Source organism: Harpia harpyja, chromosome 8 (assembly GCF_026419915.1).
Source record: "Harpia harpyja isolate bHarHar1 chromosome 8, bHarHar1 primary haplotype, whole genome shotgun sequence".
Taxonomy (NCBI): domain Eukaryota; kingdom Metazoa; phylum Chordata; class Aves; order Accipitriformes; family Accipitridae; genus Harpia; species Harpia harpyja.
The window spans coordinates 198,703-222,855 of NC_068947.1; the positions used below are offsets into that span (position 1 = coordinate 198,703).

The 24,153-nt window shown below is 44.7% G+C and overlaps 2 protein-coding genes across 12 annotated transcripts in view; one reads left to right on the top strand and one right to left on the bottom strand.

The window, feature by feature from the left end:
- Positions 1-6,697, top strand: part of RAI2 (retinoic acid induced 2) — a 46,305-nt gene extending 39,608 nt beyond the window's left edge. Inside the window, 4 exon segments of the mRNA XM_052793990.1 lie at positions 4,524-5,123; positions 5,125-5,480; positions 5,482-5,767; positions 5,769-6,697. Of these exon segments, the coding sequence (XP_052649950.1) occupies positions 4,629-5,123; positions 5,125-5,480; positions 5,482-5,767; positions 5,769-6,302 (1,671 nt within the window). The 5' untranslated portion in view covers positions 4,524-4,628 and the 3' untranslated portion in view covers positions 6,303-6,697.
- A 10,431-nt stretch (positions 6,698-17,128) lies between these two features.
- SCML2 (Scm polycomb group protein like 2) overlaps positions 17,129-24,153 on the bottom strand; it is a 75,170-nt gene continuing 68,145 nt past the window's right edge. For 9 of the 11 annotated variants that reach the window (XM_052794211.1, XM_052794202.1, XM_052794212.1 and 6 more), the window contains 4 exons: positions 21,999-22,280; positions 21,126-21,289; positions 20,756-20,903; positions 19,498-19,609 (listed from right to left, as the gene is read on the bottom strand). In XM_052794211.1, the coding sequence (XP_052650171.1) occupies positions 19,602-19,609; positions 20,756-20,903; positions 21,126-21,289; positions 21,999-22,280 (602 nt within the window). In that variant the 3' untranslated portion in view covers positions 19,498-19,601. Of the gene's footprint in view, positions 19,610-20,755; positions 20,904-21,125; positions 21,290-21,998; positions 22,281-24,153 lie in introns of all 11 variants that reach the window. The other 2 variants (XM_052794204.1, XM_052794203.1) reach the window with 2 other exon arrangements.

Genomic DNA, 24,153 nt, shown 5'->3' on the forward strand with positions numbered 1-24,153 from the left:
TTGCGTATGGCTCGAACTGCACAAAGCAAAATTTGCAGGATGGAAGGTGACTCGATGACTTATAGTGGTTGGTCTGGGTCAATATGCGTCCTCGTTGCCCACTTGCGTATTTACTGCAGAAGGATGCAGAAAGATGGGTCGGGCTTCGGCCGCTGGGACTGCTGAGGACGAGCAGGCCCGACCCTGAGCTCCTTCAGAAACCCGCGTCTCGGCAAGGCACAGGCTGGGTGCGTGGTTTCGTGGAGCGTCGAGGGCGACGGGGCGTGCTGCCGTGCGGCGGCCGACCAGCCCGACGGGGACCGGGGCGTGCAGGACCTGTTTGGGTGCTTGCTGCCGGGGGTGCTCGGCAGGTCTGCCGCCCTCCCAAAGGGCGATGGGGCGTCCCCGTCGGGGATGCTCTCACGGTGACCCTTGTTAACGGGCGTCTGCAAAGCAAAAATCAAACATGTTGCTTCTGGCGGGAGGATCGGCGACAGCAAGCAGTGAGTTTTGGCAAAACATTGAAGTCCAAATCCGGCCATAATTTTGTCCCCAAGCTGTTCCGTTAAGTCAAGATTTGTAATTTTGGTTTGTGTTTGATACTGTGTTTATACTGAAGGGAAGCCCGATTTTTCCAGGAGGTACTGAGCAGGGCATCTCACAAAGGGAGCATCTGAGACCCTTCTCATAGCGTAATTTGAATTCTGTGTAGATAGGGAGGGACAAGCTGCAGTATGGGCGAGCACGCAGAGCGCGGGGATAGCTGCGTACGGTGCGGTGCTGCGGTCCCACAGGAAGGCATGCAGCAGCCCTGAGAAAAGTCTGTTGCGCGGCCATCAGCAGGAGATAAAAAAAATAAGCTAGAGTTATCAGCACCCTTTCATGGCATTTCTGTATAGCTAACATACCATTTCCTGTACAGTTACACACATCATTGCACAGTGCCATGAACTTAACTCTTATCAGCACCCCGGTGGGAAAGCCTGGGTTATTTACAATAGGGCTCGTTTCAGTGTTGCAAGCTTCTTTTCAATTAAAACAAAGAGCAAATTAAATATTAAATAGATAAGTAGGAAAAGTGAAATTAATTGATTTTCTGGCACTGAGGTGTGGCAGACAGAGGAAACTTAAAGCAATTTCACTGAATTATATTACCTTCATTTGTGTATATTAGGTACATGAAACTTGTTTTAAAAACTGAGTAACTCTGAATAATGTATGTGCAGTGAAGCAGCAATCTTAACCAGCCCCCCGCAAAACCCCAAACCCAGCGCGTGTTTCAGGTTGATTTTTTATTAAAGGAGAAATATAGTATAGCTACCACTGTTAATACCAACACTGAAACATCACTTTAAAGTCATCTTCATGTTGACTTACGGTTTTGTACCTTGTACTCGGTGTACATAGTATAAAAGAGGAGTCCAGGAACTACAAAACACCTCTTTGGACAACTTCAAACTGTCTCTTGATCCCAGATCTTCAAATGTTTCCTTTTTTGAGGCTTGGGGACTTGGATCCTTTTCACTCTGTCTGCTTACTGACCTTGATAATAGGTGTTTAGTGTAATACATCTTTAGCAGCCCTGGGATTGCCTCCCAGGTGAAACTGAAAATTGCCTTACAGGGTGCAGGAGGCAGTTGTGCTGGGACTCCGCTGTACCTGGCAGCTGGCTATCGCCACGCTGCAGGCTGCGGGCAGGATCGTGAAATATTTTTGGGGGGGGGGGGGGGGGGGTGTATATATATATGTATGTAATTTTTTTTTTTTTTTGTAGCGATCACATGCTCAAGAAGGAGGTACACTGGAAGTAAGGAAAACTTCCACATAGGAAAGGTGAGGGGGGGGGAAAAAAACCTCACCCCAAACGCATAAACTTGGGTCGAGGGCTGCATCTCACCTTTCTCGTTCTTCTCCAGGGCCCTCCCAGAGGCAGTGTAGGGCCACGAGCTCAACAATCTGTATTTATAGATCCCAGAAATATGTAGGATTCAGTGTGGAAAACAATATTTGACTATGCTTTAAAAAAACAACCAACCAAGCCCACAGGCATTTCTTCAAGGTGTCTGATGGTGATAGATGAGCTCTTCTTCCCCTCATCTAGATATTTCCTCTGCCTCCAGCCCTGTCACCTTTTAAAGCAGCAATGGGGGGATTTTATTACGGTTTATACTTTCATCTTCATCCGTGATCTGTCTCCCTCTCCATGGGTCTGTACAGCATGCTAATCCCTCAAGTCTCTTACGCAGCATAATTTTCATCTTAATTTTTCTATTTCTCAACATTAAATGGGTTTGCCAGGGGAACAGGGGTCATTTCCTGTCCCTGCCAGATCGTTAATTCTCTATGAAAACACCGCGATCTCACGCTTCTCAAGCAAACAGAAACATTGGGAAGAGCCAGTGTTATGTGCAAAATACTCAGCTGTGCTGCAGCAGCTGGAGGAGCAAAGATGCTGGTGTATGCTGCAGAGACCACAGGGTTTTAAAATGGTCATTTTAAAAACAGGGAGAGATTATATGAGAGCAGCAGAAAATGACTTTTTAATTCCTTAAAACAGAAACAACAACGTCTATTTTTTTTTCAGCTTGCATCTGCTGAGTGGTCTCCTCATTGTCTTTATTTTTAGAAATGATTGCTCTTCCCTTCCCCCCCCCCCCAAAAAAAAAACGACCGGTGCAATTTTTTTTATACTGACTCTTGTCACTTTCTGAATAAGGGATTTGATTTTTGCTCCTTTTTTTTTTTTCGGTGCTTGGGCACCTCTGTCTGCCTGTAATCTGTCTGAGCCAAAGCTGGAAAAGGAAACAAAAACCCCTCAACCCTGTATTTGTGAATGCTTTCTGCAGAACATTTCATGAGATGAGAAAAATCCGGAGTTATTCTCCTTAAGCCAGCAGCAGGAGAGGAAAAGAAATGACTCATCTGTTTACTTTTAAAAATCCTTTTTAAGAACTCAAACGCGTCTGATAAATTATTAGCATTTTACCCAACCAGCCTCCGCTATTAACTCCTGGCATTTCTGTAGTCTTGCGCTCACTGTAGCATCTTGCTGCCAAATCCAAGGATTTACAAGTCTCAGGAGAGACTTGGGAGATTTCCCGCTTCCCTGCCTTGGCCATTTTTTAGCCTTTGTTTGTGGAGTTTGGTTTTTTTTTTTTTTTCTTTTCTTCCCTTTTCCCTGTCCCCTTTGCAGGTTTGTCAGTATTACAAACATCTATGCGAGCAAATAATTTCTGCAAGCGTCAGAGCCAGCGGAGCTCTTCGCGTGCTCTCAGATGCAGACACATCCCCAGGCTGGGAGTCCTTACCCATCCAATTTCGGAGCGGCGCTGCCCTCCCTATCATCCCAACGCCAGCGTGCCAGCCGGGCTGCAGCCCTGGCACACGGTTTGCTCGTAGGGAGCAGGATTCAGCCACGTGCAGGTGAAAAATGTAAATTTTGGGTGTGCCAGTGCTTTCCTGTGGTAACGGAGCTGAAACCGGACAAGTTTCCATGGTGATTATTACTACGGCAGGATGCGCCGCACACTTTGGGAGAGGCACGGGCGGTGCCAGGCGGAGCGGCCAGCCCCCAGCCAAAGTCTGCTGGTGGCAGCTCGCGGGGTTGAAATTATTTATCGTTCTAAATAAATGCATGTGCAGCGCCATTAATTTGCTGCTTTTTTTGGGGGTGGGGGGGTGGGGGGGTGTAGTCTTTCTAGGAAATAGGCTGGAAATTTCACCGCAATCATGAATAGAAACCATCTCTGCCCTTTTTTAATTGCCATTTGCTTGGTTAATATGAAGGGTTGGGCTGTCAAAATAAATTTGCAGTTGCTTTGATTTTTTTTTTCGTTATTCCTTGGGTCTTTAATCAATCAGCTGCTTGGTTCACACTACTGTCTCTAGCTCTGTGGCAGGGTGAGGGCCGGGGTTTGGTTTGGTTTTGCTTTGCCGTTGCCTGGCCACGCTCCTTTCTCACCCTGCCCACGGCAGTTTCGGAGGTGCCGTACGCAGCGTGCGGCGCGCGCCTGCTTGCGTTTAGTAAATCCCACCGGGATGAAAAAGGGCCAAGTACTACAGGGGAACTGAGTACCCTTCGCCCAGGGTGGAACATTTCTTAGCCGTGCTATTTTTAGAAATGTTTGTTTTGGGGGCTTTTGCTGAGTTAAAACAGCACGCTGTCGCTCGGCTCTGCCGTGCACTGTCATTTACGTGAAGCTTTGTTTAAAAACGTGAAACGGATGGCCCAAGTCCTTGTTCCTCAGGCTGCGTACTGGGGGGGGGGGGGGGGGGGTGCTGGCTGCAGGCAGTCCTCGAGGCCTTTTACATTATCTGTGTTTACAGCTAAATAGAAGTTCCTCAAAACTCTTCGTACAACACTCAGGGATGTATGTATATCCAGCATCGCTGTATATATAGTACACTGTCTTATGGAGCCGTTAGCCTGAAGCACGGAAACGTTTAGCAGCTTTTCTTTGGCGATGGGGTCTTTAAAGGCAATTGCAAATATTATTTTAAGGAGGAGATTTATGCGCTGCCTATAACATGTTTCTGGCTCGCAGGCCAAGTTATGTTGGTGCCGATGCTCCCGGCAGCCCGGAGCCGCCGCGGGTCCCGCTGACGGCAATGTAGAGGCGGCGCCGGCAGAGCCCGAGAAGCCCCGCGACATGGAGGAGCTGTACAAGGACGCCCCGAACCTGCCCATGGATGTCACCAACTCGCCCTCGGCCATGGCCAACAACAAGCTGGAGAACGGGGTGGCCCAGCTGATCACGGCCGAGGCCTGGAACATCAACTCGGCCGACCTGATGAAGAAGGCCCTGTCCCCGCTGGTGACGGTCCCCGCGCCCTCCATCCTGACGCCGCCGGCCGAGTCGCAGAGCGGGGTGGCCCTGAAGGTGGCGGCCACCGTGCTGCAGCCCATCTGCCTGGGGGACAGCCCCGTCGTCCTGCCCATCCACCTGCAGGTCGCCGGCAGCGCCGCCCCGCAGATGCCGGCCACCAGCGCCGCCACCCCCTACGTGATGACCACCCAGGGCCCCGTCCCGCTGCCCGTCCTCCTGGAGCAGCACGTCTTCCAGCACCTGAACTCGCCCCTGGTGCTGCCCCCGGGTACCGCCTGCCCCGCCAGCCCGCTGCACGCCGGCCTCTTCCCCGCCACCGCCGCCCCCCCCCGTCGGGCAGCCCCAGCTCCTGGACCCCAAGCCCTCCGGCCAAGCGCAGGAGCCCGTCCTGCCCCCCGTCTTTCAGACGCCGGGCTTCGCCGCCGTCCTCCAGGACCTGTTTCCCTCGCAGGGCGCCCTGGGCTCGGCCCCCTGCCAGCCCCCCCCCGACTACGCCGCCCTCCCGCCCCAGGCCTTCAGCTCGCCCCTCTCCCCGCTGGTGCCCCCCGCTACGCTGCTGGTGCCCTACCCCGTCATCGTGCCCCTGCCCGTCCCCGTCCCCATCCCCATCCCCGTCCCCATCCCCGTGCCCCACGGCGCCGAGGCCAAGGCGGCCCCCGACCCGCCCAAGCCGCCGCTCTTCGCCCCCCCACTCCTGCAAGGGCACCCAGACCCCCCTGGAGAAAGAGGAGACGAAGCCCTTCGACCTCCTCCACCCGCGGGAGCTTCCCCAGCTGAGCCGCCACACCGTCATCAAGATGGGCGGCGAGAACGAGGCGCTGGACCTCTCCATGAAAGGGCCGCCTGCGCCTCGGGCCAGCGAGGCCGCCCTGCCGCCGCCGCCCGAGGACGGGGCCCTGGACCTGTCCCTCGCCTCCTGCCGTAAGCCGGCGGGGCCCCTCGGGGAGGCGGCCGGCACCGGCCCCCCCCGCCGCCGCCGCCGAGGCCGGCGGTCACCCCGCGCCGGACAAGCTGCCTGGCCCCGCTGCCCCCTTCGCCCCCTGCAAGCCCCAGGAGGCGTCGGGCAAGGCGGAGGGCCGGGGGGCGGCCGGCGGGCCGGCCGAGCTGCTGCGGCAGCCGCAGAAGTGGCTGGTGGAGCCGGCGGGCCGGGCGGGCTGCGAGCCCAAGGCCGGCAACAACATCGAGATCGTCAGCACCTCGCAGACAGCCAAAGTCATCGTCTCCGTCAAGGACGCCGTGCCCACCATCTTCTGCGGCAAGATCAAGGGCCTGTCGGGGGTCTCCACCAAAAACTTTTCCTTCAAAAGGGACCTGCCCCAGGACTCGGTGCTGCAGTGCTACGACGTGAAGAGCCCGCCCGAGCCCCGGGACAGCGCCGAGGCCCTCAGGAAACCCGTCAAAAACAGGAGCGTAAAGCTAAAGAAAATGAACTCGCCGGAGATACATATTCTTCCAATCAAGAAGCAACGGCTCGCTGCCTTTTTTCCAAGAAAGTAAATTATGGGTTTTTAGAATTTTAAGATTATTATGAGGAGAAGAAGAAAAAAATTAAAAAAAAAGATGCACTTGGTTTTAAACTCATTTAAAACTTTAAACTATCTTTGTAAGTTATTTTTGGGGGAAGGGGGAGAGGATCGGATGGAGAGTCCCTATAAGCTGGGTTGGTTCTTTTTTTCCTTTCCTTTTTTTTGTTATCGAATTTTGACTTTTCATGGGAAACTGAATAAAAAGCAACCTATTTTTCAAGCAGATTGCACATTTTGCAGCTTTAATGGAGTAATGGATGAGTCAGAGGGGTAAGAGCTATTTTCACTGCCATAAAGTGCTTTGATGATGTAATTCTTCATAACGGTCGGAATGGAAATTTCAAAATAAATGTTTGTACGTGCTAATTGGTCGCGGCATTCTTTGTCGTTTCTAACTTGCTTTCAGTATACAGAGAAGGTTTGGCAAAAAGTCTGTAAACTGTAAAGCGTTGCAACTGACTTGTGATCAGCCTAAAATGTTAAGAAAAAATAGCAGGCTAAGAAAAATTATATTGTCCTGCAGCACTGTTGGAGAGCACGTCACAACAGCCACTAACGATGCGCCCAAACGAGCTTCCAGAGAAGCGAGAGCAAGAGCAAGCGAGCAGTACAGCCCAGTGTGCACCTAATGCCAGCTTCATTGCGAGAGACCTGTAGGAAACAGTCTTAAAATATTAAATAATGTTATTAGTCATTTAAAAGAGAAAAGCCTAAAAGCTGGGGGAATTTGGTTGCCAGGGGGCAGGAAGGGAAGGAAAAGTCACATAATTTTTCCCAGCCTGACTACACATACATGGAAAGGTTGTTTATTATTAGTTTTCTAAGTTTTTTTGATGGCTGAAATCAATGCACATGAAAGAGCAGAACTGTGTAACTTTATCACTTGGCAGTGTACAAGCCCCCCACGTCAATGGAGAAATGTGAATGTACAACTAAAATAAAAGTTTTGGTAGGTTACGGTTTTGCACTTGTGTATGGAAATGAGGTGGAGATGCATTATTGTCTGTTGGCTTTTAAGTTCACACGGCTTGCTTGTAAAAACCCATCCCCGCAGAAGGATGAATGTGAGAGCAGGAGAACAATTTTTGGTGGGCACTGCCTTTTTTGTGGCTATACCTGTCACGTAGAAAAACTTCTTTTTTGTTATTTCAAATTACATGTTCCCAGCACCGCACCAGTACTGTCTAAATAAAAAAAGCCATTGTAAACCCATCAGCTGGATGCTGTTGCACGCTAACTGTGCCTTCCTTTACCTAGCTGCAGCCAAGGAACTTCCAAGACTCCTCTTGGACAGTTTTGGGAAGGTTTTTGCAGTTGTTCATGCAATGAGAAGTTGCCCAAAGAAGCGGCTTCAGGGTTAGAAGTCTAATTGCACCCGTAGGCACCAGTGTCGTGCCAAAAGCTGTTGAAACTTTTGATGCCAGCAGACACCAATTCGCTATTCAGAAAATGCATCTGCATTAGGAAGTAAGGAAAGGCATGCTGTTTCTCTTTTCTTGGGCTGAAGGATCGCTGCCCCCTCACTTAATATAAAAATGGGGGACTTTCACATAACCATAGCATCAAGTTCTGTCAAACTCTCGCTTTTTAAGTATTTTTAAAGCCTTTTCTTTTTCCCAAAGCTGGCAGAACTGACAATGTTCAGAAGAGCATAAAGTGTTGATGGATTCATTAATGTTTAGTCATCTGACTGTATTTTTTTAAATATTTTTTTTCTTAATTGAAAATACTCTGCTACTTTGTTTTGCTCCTTCCAAGAAACTGTGCTGATGAAATGTGTCATCTTCTGGTTATTGCAGTGCAAAGGCTCAGGATTTCGACATCCCTTGGGACAGCCATCCCAGTTGTCACTGTCCCACTCTGTTTCAGCTGGGCCCATTCCAGAGTGTCAAAAACCTTCTGAAAAATGTAGTTTTTTTTCCCCAGGGCTACAGCAGATTCTTTAAAAAGGAGGAGGTCACAGCATTAGCTGCTGTCATTTTTATTCTGCAGTTGACAGAACCAAGTTCAAAAGAAGTTTCTGGGATTTTGTTTAAAAAATTTTTTTTTTTTTTTTTCCAAAAAGTGTGTGCTTCTCACACTGGTGGTTACATCTGCTGCACTGACCACCCCGATCCCTGCCATCCTTGTGCGAGCATCATCCCCGCAGCATCCTCAGCAGGCGGAGGGAGGGCATCCAGCTGCTGCACACCCTTCCCGCCGGCCACGGGGCACTGGCGACAGGCAGAGCAGCGCCCGTCAGCGACACTGGCTGCAGCTGCTGAGGTTCTCCCTCCTCTCCTTTGCAGGCCTTTACTGGGAGCTATTGGTGCTCCCACGTTAACTTCAATGCCCAGGCTACCTCCCGGCCCGCGCTCACACAGTGGTCTGGTTTAACTGAATTTAGACCACAAGCCCCAGAAACCCTGACAACAAATTAGGCTAAATCAGCTTTATACCATTATAAACCCATACAAGCACTTTCAAAACACCCAATGCCTACGGGCAACTAATTCACTTTAAAGCCAACTGGTACTGGTTGTAAAGGCAGACCAGACCAGCAGCCATGCGGATGCATCTTTCCCCCAGGCCATTACAAGAGTAACTGCAGCCTCTGCGCTCTGAAACAGGGCTGAGAAAACCATAACAGGCTCCAGCTGTCCTAGCGTCCTCCTTTTCCCCACCCAGGACCGGCCCCCCTGGCTTTATGGGGCCGTCTCCAGAAGGACCAAGGTCCCCAGCACTGCTGGTCACCATGGGTGTCCCCCACGGGGCGACACGGGCTGGAGACACCCCACGAGAAATGGGCAGACAGAGCAGACTGGGCTCGCCCAGCTTTTCCATCGCTTAAACTGCAATGGCAGGGGGATATTCCCAACAGCATCTTTCCGGGAAGGCTTAGAGCAGCTCCCGCTCCCTCCCCCTGCCACCCTTTCACGCAACCCTATTGTTCAAGGCAGTGCCATGGGAGCAGGACCCACGCACCGGCACCTCTCCTGATGCTTAACTGTTGGGCAAACGACACAAAGTAGGGACCATTTGCCTCCCACCATCTCTCGTGTGTGAAGCCCAACACCTACATCCCATCGGCACGGGGGAGAAGCAGCCACAGAACAAGATACTTAATTACACCAAGATTGAGCACTTCCACCTCCTCCTCCTCGCCTCTAGCAGCAATTACAGATTTTGTATATTGGGCCATTAATTTTCTACAGGGCTACATTTTAACTGCTTCTGAAACTTCTGTATGAGGAGAAGGACACGGAGCTGCACTCATGATATATGGAGCTTCCATTTCTGGTGGCTGTTAATGGAGACATTAATACCTCTTGTGAAGTTGAAGGGAAAGTCATTAAGCCGTAATGGTAGGAGGAAGATGTTTTACAATGATGGGTATATGTAAGGTAGAAAGAGAGAGAGGAGCACTGCAGACCCTCAAGGGCAGCCCTTGTTGGCTCCAAGCTTCCTTCGACTTGGACTTGGGCGTGGGCTTTTATTACAGGGTGGGTGAGAGGGTCGTGGGGGGGGGTTACCTTCTCCTCTGCTCTCTTCCCCCCATCAGGCAGGGGCTTTGCAGGACGCCAGACACCAAATCCGAGGAGCATAGCGGAGCTGTGCGTCTCGGATGAAGGCCACAGTACGTGGCAGACTCCGGAGCGGGAGAGCTCAGATGCACCAGCCTGGAGCCTTCCTCCGCGGGGCAGCTGGTCCCCTTCCCCTGCGCTGCCCAAGGCACGGCCCCGGGACCGGGGGGGCATGGCTAAGGCTTCGGCAGATGGAGTGAGCCGTTAGCAACAGAAATGAATCCAAAAGAAGAATGAGCAGCTTCTCAGCCAGAGAACTTAACTGAAACAGGCAGTTTTTAGGCTGAGAGAACAGACAAGCAGTCAGGTGAAAAGACGACAATTACGAGCGCAAGGAAAAGGTGGAGGTCGGGGAGATGAAAGCAGGCAGTGGAAGCCGAGATAAGAGCCACCCCCAGACCTGTGAGCATCGCACCTTTATTAAAGTTAGCAAGCAGCCAGCCCGAGAACGAAGAGGAGAAGGAAAGCTGCGGCCCTTGGCCATAAGCAGGCGGACAGAGAAAAGGAAGGTGTCAGCTTCAAAGGCAAGGCTCCAGGGCCGCTCGGCTTAGCAAGAGCGGGAAGAAAGGTGAGCACCGAGAGCTGGGAGGGTAACATTTTCTTGGGCTGAAGGCAGCTGCGAAGTGGGGGGGGGGAACCGTACATCAAACCACACACACACAGAGCACGCGAAGCAGCGTGGCCTTCCTGCTCCTGCCCTGATGCAGCCGGTGACGGGGAAGAGCTGCAGCAAACCCAGCCCAGTGGGAAGGGGAGGGGAAGAACAGCAAAGGCATCCATCTCTGCGTACCACAGGCCTGAAGTTACATGCGCGACCTAGGCTCTCCTACCACCCACGCTCCTGCACGCTGTAAAACTGATACGCCACTGTGTCTCCCAACTTTTCTTTTTTAACCTTTTCTGCTCAGCCCCCCCCGAGCACCTGGGTTATCACACCACCTTGCACATCCCTGCAGAGGTTTGACCCACAAGGGCTCAAGAAGCAGCTTCACGCACTTCTGGCATGCAAGAAAGCTTTGAGGTGAAACCGGCTGGCACAGCAGTGGCCACCGCGCACCGAAGGGAGCAATTCAGAGAAGTCTGCGCTCCTTCACTTGCACAGAGGCACCTCAGGACAGCGATCGACAACAATAAGCGACTCATTAACAGTCCTCATGAAGAATCTTAGACAATGAAAATAGCATAAAACAACATTGCATAATATCCTGGTGCCAGATGTTTTAGTTTCTTTTTGTGCTGAAGTTTATAAAAACATGCTACAGGGCTCAGTCAAAGACCTTGTTTTCCTCTGGCTGGGATTGGTTCCTGCCCTCCCGAATGGAGCCAGCCTGCCACCGCAACATTAATGATGTTAATTTGTGCAATTTGCTTTTTTCACTCACATTTCACTTTTTTCCCAATGCTTCCCCCTCCTCTTATGTAAAGTTGCATTTCTTTTAGACTATACCACATACTCCTAATGCTGAAGTTTGCATTTCAGAGTACTCTGGGGCAGTCCTACACACACAAGCAAATCCCCTAATTTTAGTGCGGAAAACATATTTTCCACAGTTGTTAAAATCCTGGTATTGCAGCCACACTAGGAAAATCCATTCTGTTGTTGAACCATCTGAAACATTTCTTCATGTTTGGGGAGAAAAATTACTAATCGCTAAAATATTTAGCATTGCTTTGTGCCCATATACCCGAAGCTCGCCTAGAATAACAGCATAATATCCTGGTACTGAAATGATGAGGATACTTTCAAACTAAGAGGGGAAAATTAAAAGAGAAAATGGCAGGATACAATGTAATCAACTATCTGGAAGGGAGCACTATTTTCCAGGTAAAACATAAGTTTTCACTGTAAAGAAGCGCATGTTCCCAGTGAAGCACTGGTAACAGACACTTCACATCCCTGCATCAGCCTGTGCCCAGCCCGCCCCTTGATCCTGGGATTACTAATGTTCCTTAGCCCACAGCTGTCTCAAAACAGTCACATTTTCTGCATTGTTTCAATATCATCCTTCCCACCACATCCTCGTCAACAGAGTTCCCATCTTTCTTTGCTTAAGAACCGAAGATAGGCAACGTTTTGTCCTAGTCTGGCATCTCGCACACCAAGGGTGCATCACTGTGACACAAAACAAGGAGGTCCTTCTTTCTAGAACTTACGTACTGCAAGAAAACCCCTAAAAGTCCCTCAGGAAGCATGGGAAAGCTATTAATTTTTGAGACTTCTGATACACAAGTCATTTCTTGTTTATTGAGAAACAAAAACTCCTACGTGCATTCACAGTTATAAAGGTATGGAGTGCATTTTCATTCTTTAAACAAATGTTTCAAAGTGCGTGCCTTGAAAGCTTGGTCCACAGAGCACGGTCCAGCATAAGACAGCATGTGCCTGCCCCTCGGAGACCCTCCACAGCTCAACCATGATGGCACAAAGCCACCACACTTGATCTTAAAGCCTGATGAGGCATATGCCACACTCACCTAGCACCACCCGTATTCATGTACAGGTCAGAGTGGGGTTAAAAAAGACCAACAGAATATTTAAATGCTTGTTGTCTGCCTTTTGCCACTTTAAACAGGAGATATGCAACAGCGCTCTAACTGTGCAGCAATGAAGATCTAAGAGAGGAGAAATATTCTGTATGGATAGACTTTTGGGGCTAGATATTCTGGACATTTGGACTTTCAAGCAAGACCCCTTGTATGGCAGACCATGGGATCTGGCCAGCATTTCTTGGTTAGTACCATGTGCACCTGAACATCTCCTTCTGAGTGCCAACTAGGTCTTTCAGTGAAGGGCTCAAGCGGACTGTTCCATCTTGCTTGCAACAAACAGTACTTTAGGTGGGGAATTAGCTCACATGCTAAAGTTAAGTGAGATGGGTATTGAGGCTCCCATGACAGATACTGGAAATCTAGTCAATAAAACCCATAGAGTCAAGAGGGCTATTCATCTCTTTGTAAAGCAGATGTTGGTAGCTGGTCAGATCACTCATACCATCAACTTGGTCAGCTAGACCTCCATGGACTACAATGAGAGAGAGTCTAGACAGCTATGATATAAAGACATGAAGTTATATGAAATTAAACCCAGTCCTGTATTCCTAGGTTTTGGCTCCTCAACTGGTCTGGCTTTAAAAGAAATCACATCAAGAGGGAGTCGGTAGCAGCAGCTCATTCAATTAGGAAGAAACAATTTAAGGACTGAGAGAGGATGCCCCAAGAATTGGGTAGGGAATTACAAGGATTCAGCCCATGTTTTCAGATTAAATCACGTCAAGATAAAATACTTCACACCCCTGACATAGTTCAAAATCTTAATTTCTAACTTTCCTCTTTAAAATCCCAGCTCAACACAGTCAAAGACACTAGTCATGACTCAACAGTTAGTGCATCCAAATCTGAAACAGTTTAACTTAGTACATCCACCTGGTTTTCTCCTTTCTGATTTTCTCTTACTTCGTTCTTCATATATTTTCCTTCCCATGTTTATTGCATACAAATCCTATCACTCATCCCAGGCTTCCATTTCTGTTTTCTTTCCAAACATTTAAACTTGCCCCAACCTGTTCATTTCCTGTAGCCAAACACCACCCAGGCAAAGACAGTTTACCATTAACACACTATGGTGAATGCAAAGATGTATGAAAGTAATAAACTCCCTTTGGCTGAGCTGGTCCCTTGGAAATAAACAAACAGCTGACAGCATTCAGTTAAAAAACCCACAACAAACCAACGAAACTCCCCAAAACTGCAACCAACCAAAAAAACCCCCAACCCTCCACCATTTCCCACTGAGCCTAATAAGCAATAAGTCCCCAGTACATTACAATGACCTATCTAGCACCTCACCCCCGAAGCATAGGCATAAACCAAGGCTAGACTAAAACCGAGCATTTATTTATTCATTCCTCCCTCCCCACTGTTTTGTTCATGTGAGCACAGGGACTTAAAAAAAAGAGAGACAGACTGACAGACAGAAAAGCACTTTGTAGACCACACCTTGAGTAACATCGCCCAGGTGAGAGGCATATGTTCCTAACAGAGTACCACCAACATTCCCAGGCAAGGACTGAACTCAGTAGCAATAGGTGGTACATACGTGAGAGAAAGCAAGCAAGCTGCAGCATCCGTTTCTTATTTTTCAAAACACGCAGGAATAAGCAGCATATGCAAAGATCCTTCCCTCAAAAGGGTCTCCAATAAGAGGAAGACCTGTTTGGCAGCACAGGTTTGCAGAGATGGAAGTTGAGGGAAGAAGAGTTCAGACCTGTTTGAAAACCCCACTCTTAAGGATCTGGACAGCACTAGCACAATTGCTTGGGGAAAGAGTGCCTCCATAACTACTGAAAAAAACTAAATATGAGAAAGGGAGAAATCTAGTAAAATTATGGCCTCTTGCATTTGAACACCAGACTTTCTAAGGTGCGCCACCGTTCATTAAGATTTTTCCCAGTGCCTTGCCAATTGCCTCAGCTTCCACCTGGGAGGGTAGATGAGTCTTTTGTCTTTCCAGTTCTTGACCTCAGTGCCGAGACTGCCAACGCAGGGTAATGGCAATTATCATGGTGGTTTTGTGGTGTGTTCATTTCCTTCCAGCTGTCACAACTAGAAAGGAACTACTGGCAGAGAGGGTTTCTGCCAGCTCCAAGCTGTACATCTGTTCGCATTTGTCTGTTCACACAACATGGGATGCAATCTCCCTTTCCTCTTGTGCTGGCATCCGTTTGCTCGTACTGTTTGTCCTGGAAGGGCTTTGATTTCAGAGGCTGAAAAGTGAATCTCTGTGGATGAAAATGTCTTCATGTATTTTAAAAAGAAAAGAAAGAGAGGTGTGCAGCCTTCACTATCAGCACCGAACAGTTCCCCTGCAGATAATGAAAGCTGAAATAAAACTAGCCGTGGTCCATAAAGCTGCGAGGAGAAGCAGCTCATGCAGGACTCCTCAGCTTGTACAGCAGGACTAGGGGATTCTGGAGCTGGTGGAAGCTAATTCCCATTCAAATGGGACAAATTACAGCTAATCAAAATGATCTGCTAGGACAGGGATGGATGATTCATGTAAGTGAGGGATTTAAAAGCCTATTGGACTACTGTAATGGCATATTTTAAGTACACATAGGACTCCCACCATGTACACAGCCACAGTAAGGAGAATTTATTTAGGACAAACCATCAGAGGAGAAAGTAGCAAAATATTTTGCTACTTTTAAAAAACAATCTCTGAGGTTCTCACTGTAAAAAAAAAAGGATATAAAATGTCTCATAGTTGCAGACTCAAAACACAGTGAGTTTACAACAGACTGTTCAGATTTTAAGACGACGAAGTCTCAAAATGGCTCTGCGTGACCTTTGAAACAACAGGAAAGCTGACAGTTGGGGAACACGATCCCAGGATTACAGGCTAGTTAGTAAGCTTTACAGAGCGGAAGATTTTAATCAAGACTTGAAAAAAAGCAGCAATCATTTCACCACTGAAATGGACATGAAATCAGCTTCTGCCTCCCTGCATCACTCTTAGGCAGTTCCAAACGAGCACTTTTTACTCACTCCAATAGTTTTACATGTAATAAAAAAAGAGAGGAGGAATATATGACCTTTGAAATTGATCTCGAGGGGGGTCTCTTTTTTCTTTTTTATTTTTTTCTCTTTAAACCAAGCCAGCCTAACTCTACATAGCTTCAATTCAGCAGAAAGAGCAGCGGAAAGACGAAGATGCTCACAACTTTTAGAACAGGTTCACATATCTAATGCTGGAATTAATTGTTCATTTTACTCTATTATGTAACTAGCTAGCCAATCAAAGGAAAAATACTGCCATCCACTTCTAAAATGTGTTTTGTCACATGATACTGCATTAAAATAGACTACAGGTGACAAAAGGAAGACTGGGGAAAATGTGGGCCCACTGTTGAATGAGACAAACCATGGCATTTCATCTGACCAGATTCAAACTTCAAGATTTTAGTCATCCTTACCCAGGGCTTCATTTTTCCCCCTACAGGAATACGTGAGATACTCAAATATAGAATTTTTGTATCACGTTCAGGGCATACACCATCACATCCACGCACTCACATAAAACTGTCATCAGAGTTACAGAGAAGATTAACATTGCTTTTGATCAAATTATATACCTGAGCGACTGGAAGAAGAGTTTCTACAAATACTATGCATATTCAGATGAACACCTTTGCCCCTGTGTCTACCACCTGAAGTAAAAAATGGTGTGCCTTTATTAAAAGCAACAAAAAAGGGGAAGATGGTCCATCCTTTGAGCCAACATTTATAACATGATGTTGCTGTCTTTCACTGTCATTCCTGGAAAAGTCCTACAATATGTATACAGCCACAACAAACTTGTTAGAAGTGCAGTCAAGTCAACTGCAACGTGCAATCACCCTGCCATACAGCACTCTTCAATTTCAATATTGCACAGGTCTTCTGCAACAAGAATTGTGAGAGCTACTAGTCCTCCCAGGTAGCAGTATTTTAATTTCAAATAGAAGAGGTCTTACAATGTACTGAGGAGTTATGGCACTGTCTTGCAAGGCAACTAAAAGATACAGAACCAGATAAGCAGATGAATCCCTGTTGACAGAAAAGCAAGTCAGAGAAACAGAGAGATCATGATGTCTTCTATATCAAATACACACCAAAAAGATATTCAGTATCTTTTGAGAGAGATCAGATGCAAAATGCCTCTAGACTACTATCACTACCAACTTCCAAGTTCCATAATTTGCCTTGTAAGGATCTGAAGTTACCATTAACCCAAGTTACTTCTCAAGCGCGGGCTTATCACTGCAAACAGCCACCAGGACAACAGACTCCTGTATCACAGAAATAAGAAAGCATGAAGTGTATGAAGTTCAAACCTATTGCTATTAACTGCCTTGATTTAAAACACTTCAGGTCTTCATCTGAACATAGGACAAACAGTTTTTAGCAGCCTCTTCCCCACAGTGGTTGTATGATAATTCTGTAAGTGGCAAAATGCTATATACAAAACTAAATAGTTGAATATATTCCTAAGTTGGTATTTTGAAAGCATAGACCAACCCAAGTTCAAACACTAATTGCTTCAGATAAACAATGTTGGAATGATTTTACCTTTTTGATTAAAACTTCCTTACATCAGATGTTTACATGAACTGTCAAGAACTGCCAAATGCCAGATAAGATAGCTACCCTTGCCTACGCAAACAGTGCTCACACATATACACAACGTCAAACAAAATGGACAGTTAGAACAATGAACAAACTATTTTATTTTTGTTGATAGATAAGAACATCCCATTGAAAATAAAGAATAAAAAATATATTCTGCTACAACACTTGGAATGCTTGAATCTCACGCTATAGCACATGGTGAAATTCTGGTACTGCAACATCACAGTAATCCCTGTGCACACAGGTGCACAGAAAGCCTTGAACAAATATTTATACCCATAATAGTGCCATGTACAAAAATGTCATTCCATAAAGGCCAAACAGAAAATTTAAACATCTTTGTTTTTCTTACACCAATGCCAATGTAAAAAATGAAAACTGTTTTCAGTCAATTACTTCCACTTAAATCGTATGAGATCTTTTTACGCTGAAGAACTCTGAAATTCAACATAATAAAGTGTGGAAGAAGTAAGGTATAAACAATATACTAAACGTGTCGCATGATGTTTTCCTCAATATATAATTAACTTTCATATGGTTACACCAACAATCAAGTCAGTATTTTCCTAACACAAAGAGAAAATATTCTGTTTCTTCAATCGATGCTCTGACCTTTTCCTACTATAGAGAGCATGCTTGTATTATTCATCTAAGCATATATGCACCCAAAAGATATGCAAAACAAATCAATATAGATAACCTTTAGTATCAAATGTCTAATGATGTAATAATAGAAACAATTCTCAAAGTCCAAATGACTTGCTAAATCAAAATTGCATTGCAGTCACTTAAACTAACAAAATACTTGGACACTTGTGCGCCACAAAATTTATTATTTTGCAGCAGTATCTCTGCTGAAACCTGAGGAGTATCAGACTATCAGTAAAGCAAGGCATTTTCAGAAAAGGAATTTGTAAAAATACATTTATACTATATGCTTTCATATAAAAAGGCAGTAAGAAATATAATAAAACCTACCATTTTAGGACTACACCTTCCCTAGCAAATAGTTTTTATCACTTGCACTATTACATACAGTACATTCAGTTTCCTACACAGAAAGTATATTTTCTTGTCCCTGATGTATATTACAATTGGCAGTGACAACAAACTGCTGTATTATCACCACTCATTCTTGCAGCTTATACAAACAGCACCAATTTTACCCAAAAAAGGCTTATGAGTTACATAGTAGCACTTCCTTATAGGAAATAAAAGCCCAAAACATCAGAACCAAGCGTGTCTTTCCAGAACTATACCAGAATATATGGCTCAGAGTTAAGTGGTGAATAACCAAGAGTATTGCATAGTACAGGGATCTCACCTGTATGAATAAAGCCACTCTTTGATTGTTTGTCACCTTCTGTCTCCAAGAATGGACAACAAATTAAACAGGTGCTAATGAATATGAAAGTAGAACACAACTAAATTTACTGGTAAAAAACCAACAAGAAATTGTACAGTTCTCTCTGGCACAGTGCAAAGTACACATTAAAAAACTGAATACATATGTACAGTGTGTATGTATATTTTTATATATATATAGCATGTATTTTCCCGACACATACACGTGTATATATAAAAAGCATGAACACACATATCCATGCCAAACTTAGCAAAAAGATGGAATGTTTAAGATGTGAATGCATTGTTCCAGTTAAATCAGTCTGTCCCAGAAATGGCTGTTTATACAGCCAATATGCCCTTCCATGAAACAGAAATATTTATTGCCTGCATAAATTGACAATATACCGTACATTTGTCCTCATAACTTACCAAAGGACTGATAATCACACTTTATAAAAGCTTATATTTGTATTAAGCCCTCTCCTCCATAGCCCTTCCCTCCCCATACCTCCATCCGCCATGACCAATTCATATGGCTATTCCCTTTATGGAAATCTAGGAAGAATAATCTAGAATAACATAGTAGAGTATTACTCTGCTTGAGGACCAGACACAGTATTCACTACAGAGATGAGATCTTCTATTTTAAATATTTCTTGCAATATAAAAGTTTACAGCCACCCCTGTAAAAATTATTAACACCTGATGCTGGTTTGTTTTATTATTTTCCTTTGGGATTCAGCTGTTTTGGTTCTGAATATGAACACGTTGGCTGAAGTCTGTAACAGAGAACGCACTTTTCAGGATTCGGAGAGCGCTGTTACCTGACCTGCCCGCCCTCAGTATGATCAACTGTCCTTCCCTGCAGACGTTCTGAAATAGTTCGCAAAATACTAGAATGTAATACAGATTCCCCCCCACTCCTTTATCCTGAATGTCTTTTTTACATTTTGAGAGCACTTTCAAAAACTAAAGATGATTTATATCAGTAAAATAGCTTCAAATAAAGGCGATGGCTGTGAACCTGAGAGCTTAGTGTGATACAAACACACATATTTGTGGTATTCCCCACTGGCTAATACTTTCCTTGTTTAAGTCTTTCAATGTGGTAGCACAACTTTAGGGCAGGCCCCAGCTTCAGTCCCATATATTTCATGATCATATCACTCCTCAGTAAGAGTAGTGCCTTCCCATCAATTTCCTGCAGAAGGAAGAGAATAAACACAACAACATACAACTACTTTAACGAGATGCATGGTAAAACTGAAAAGTACATTATATTTGTTTACGCTGTAGTAAAATTTTATCTACTATATATAAAACAGTAACTTAGTATAATTTCATATTTACAGATGGCCACTGAAATTGAATTTATTTTAGTATTTTTTAATGTACAATTAAAGTATTTGAGATGCTAAAGAAAATTATAGTAAGTGAAAGAAACTGACCGAACAGCCCTCAAAATTAGGTACTGGCTGGGAAAAAAAGTGAATGGGTCAAGGGAAAAAAAAAAAGAGAAGCTGCAAAGGAAGGTCTGTGCAGTTAAAGATTAAATGATCCAAGCACTGAGGCCTTGCACTGAACCTTGAACACAGCTGCGGGAGGATTCTGGCATGCGCATGCAAACAGTCACATGGAGGAAGGGGTTACAGACCATCTAAATCTGTGAAATAAGACAGATCTATGTCCAGGTTAAAGCAGACAGATTGTTAGGATCAAGACCAAGGACAACTTAGTCAGATTTCAACTGCCTGGTTGAGAAGCTGCTGAAATGTGACAGTCCTAAGCTCTTAGTAGCATTACATACTGTAGGCAGGCAGTTAGTTCCTTAAAACACCATAAAGAAAACCATTTTTTTTAAACATAAACCTGACAAAACAAGTGACATTTAGTCTTGTTATACAACTAAGAATAAAACATAAGACAGGAAGCTCTGTTAAAAGTTATTTTAAGTTCTCCTTCCAATCCAGCTTACTCTGAGATTTAACTGTTAGTAGGAGCTGGTGCAGAACAAGGGTGAAATACTACTAAAGAGAAAGCCAGTCTCTTTTTGGAGGGCCATATACACAATGAAATAAGAAAGCAGCTCTTTGCTGAGCAACCTGCCATAGAAAATCACAGTGAGAAGGAAGAGGGGAGACCAAAAACAGCACAGAGAAACTGACACAGCTTATCTATCTAAATACAACATCTAGTTAGATATTATGAAACCTTACACGTTGTTTTTCAGAACAGATGAATTCAACATTTCAATTGATTCTTTCAATTTTAGTATTAATTACCAGGTGTAAAGCTAATGAGGCATAACAGCATCTCTACTTCGGGATACTCAGTCTCCAAAACAGACCTAGAGAGGTGTCGTCTTTGTAGGCCAAATGCCCCACACTGTACATGAGAATGCCATCTTCTCTAGAGGTACCAGGGATGACGGGGGTACCATGGATGTTGGCCATTAGAACTTGGATACTTCCAGTACTGGCCTTGTTCCATATAAGCTGGAAAGCAGTGGGTATTTACTTCAGTCTAACAAGACTGGAACACAGATAAAATATACTGCAGGAGGAGTTTCAGGTAGAAAAATAATTTTCAGCCTCCCTCTAATATACGAGTAGAGCCTGTTCTACCTTCAATTGCAAATAGAGCGATAGACAGGAAAGCTGTATTTTAAGATTAACACAACACACAATCTACTAGAACAGAATGGATATGCATCATACATGTCTCCTAAAGAGTTCTGCATGTGGAGCTAGTGCCTGTGGATCAGCTTCTTTCACAAAACGCATTACTTCCTCTATTGACCAGGTAGAAGGATCCTTATTCAATATTCTTGAAGGTTCCCTTTTTAGTGAATTCAGATCTGGTCCAGTTGTGGAACTTGCAGCTTTTAGTATAAAAATATTGTGAAAGGAAGAAGTATCACTAGTCTATACAGGGATAACACATTCCATTTTACGTAAGACATTCTTAATATTCACATGCGGCTTTTATTATGCATTCTTTGCAATATATTAAAATGAAAGATGTTTTATTTTCCTCCAAATAATATCGAACTGTTACATTTGTCTTTAAATGTGTTATATAACTGCAAATATTTATAGCAGCATAAACATTAGCACTATGACATACCTAGAGGGATTAGTTTGACTTGTACTTGGCTCCTGGGTCCCAAGATGCCATAAATTGGGAATGTGGCAAAGGCAAGTTAAGGTGTGCAGACAGAAGGAGGGACAGGAGGAGACCCTATTCCCATATTTCAGCAACACAGCAATAGTTGATAAGATGCTCAGGAACTGAGCTGCATATAACCAGCCCTCCTCAGTCTGGCCTGCCGCAGGGTCCATAACAGCAGTGAGAGGAAGGTGCAGCAGGCAAGACCCCTCCTGGCTTGCACCGCAGTATTAGTTCAGTTCTAACAGGCTTAAGTTCTGCATTTGCAGTTACATTAGCAAGGCTGACATGCTTGGCAACAGCACATTTCACTCCATATGCAAGCTTTCCTATGGCAAAGGAGTCCTTTGTTCATAACTCTCGGACTTTGTACACTAATAAAAGCAGTTATATACTTTGGAAAGTTTAGTTATATAGCATACCTTCAATCTGCCTCTGTATTCGATTCCTACTAACTTCGTAGTAACTGCTGCTCCCAGCAGAGCTCAAGGACAGCCTGCACAGAATTGGGGCTGAATTTGAGGTAGCAGTCACTGGCTGAAGGGAATTTCTGTAATATGCTGCACTCCCTGAAGTACGATATTCTGTGGAATTTCGATGGGTCGGACTTGAAGGATTTACAGAACTAAGTGCAGAATCCATAGAGTCCTCAGAAAATCGCTGTTCTTTGGAAATGCTGTTTTCCTCTATAGGTAATGTTTCTGCTACACAAAAAGCAAGTATCAATATGTTCAAAGTGATGGACATCATACCTTTGTTTTTTAACTCCTTGCTATGTTCTCTTGAAGATACTGACAGATTGTAAACCTATTAACAACTCTCCTGTGAGGCAATCACTGCTGCTGAATGTTTGCCCCTTTTCCTCAAATAATCACTGGGCTCTTACTGTATTTTTAAAACATGTTTTGTAGCAAAAGATTTAATATGTCAACTTTGAGACAGTCTTCCATATCATTTCAGTTGTATTTGTTAAATACCATGAACAGAGAAGTGACAGAGGAAATTTTTGGGGGTAAAATTGTTTGATGTTAATACTGATACATCAAGCAAACTTAGACAAGCATTTTCATTATCTTTTTTTAAACATATTCTCAAAAAGCTAACCATTAAGAGTTTGTTATGTTTACCTTGCAATAAATTTTTAATATAAATAAAAACTCTCACGTTAGGTAACAATTGTTTAATTTGTTCTAAGCAGCAGAGGGAGTCACTACATAAACAAGTGGACAATTATCATCTCTAGATCCCAATATGTTCAGACATAGAGGCCATCGTTAAAAATTGAACAGGTTACAGGCAAAGCCACAGATGGCTGTGAGTGCCAGGTACAGCACAGTAACATAACATGTTTTGACAGCAACGCTGTATCTACATACAGTTAGTTATTTGCACGGGGCAGGGTCTATGAGCACAGACTCTGCAAAGCTAAAGATACGTAAATTACTGAACCCCCTGAGCAAGTTAAAAAAAAAAAAAAATCAGATCTCAGGAAGGGAGTATAACAACACTCCCCTTTTTAGTTCTTACCACTTCTCAGCTAATTTCTACTCTGCAAAACACAAACAACGCTCACTTAGAAGACTCCTGAGTTTTTAGAGCCTGTCAATACCGTTTCTAAGCCAGATGAGCAGAGTTCAGCAGGTCCCTTTCCCTGTGCCACAAGACAGGAGCCAGGTTTGCCTGATCACTGAAAATTCCAGCCTCGGTCAACCAAATTCAGGAGAAACATGCCATGATTGGGAGAAACATGCCATGTGAGGAAAAAAAACAGCCCCTAATCAATGAGAACACTACTCCATTCTCTAGCAATCATACGTATTCTTCTCTGTTTGCACCAGGCCAATATCTGGCCCGAGAAAGAAGTTGGAAGCATGATGTACAAATCTGTATGAAACAAATGCTACTTTGGCAGCAGAGTTAAGAGCTGGAAAATATAACTAACAGGTTCACAGAAGTGTAAACCCCATGCTACCATCTTGAAAATTACTCTAGTGAAGTTATAAAACATATGCTAGTGAAGCAGCATATTCTTTGGAATAAGAACTGGTATGTTCTGCAAAACAAGTTCCTGAAATAAGCTTTTTACTACCATTCTTATATGACAACTTTCAAGAACTTCTTGGGCGAATACCCAATTAAAACTAAAGGAAGAGCACTTTCCTAAAAAATCCAGTGAGCTTCTCAAGAATGTTTTCAACTTGCTTCATGAGGTCTTAGGTTCTCTGCTGGAACCTGTTTAAAAGCGGAGTGCAGTGAAGAACTGTTAAGTGTATTTTGGTCTTCAGATAGCATAATCCTGAAAGGGAACAAAGGCACTCAGAGAGCCAGCTCCCTACGTAGTGAATGCGGTAAGGCAAGATCTGCAAGACGATGTAACATCTTTTACTAAACTTGATAGTCGTGGAATAAAGAAGCTTTTATGGACACAGGACCTCGTCTTTCATATACTCAACCCTCAAAACAACCACTGCAAAACTTTCTAGTTTGTTAGACTTGAATCGCAGAAGTAAAGAAGCAGCTGCTGAGGTTTTCAAAGAAAACAAACAAACAAGAAAACTAACTTATTTACATTTGTCA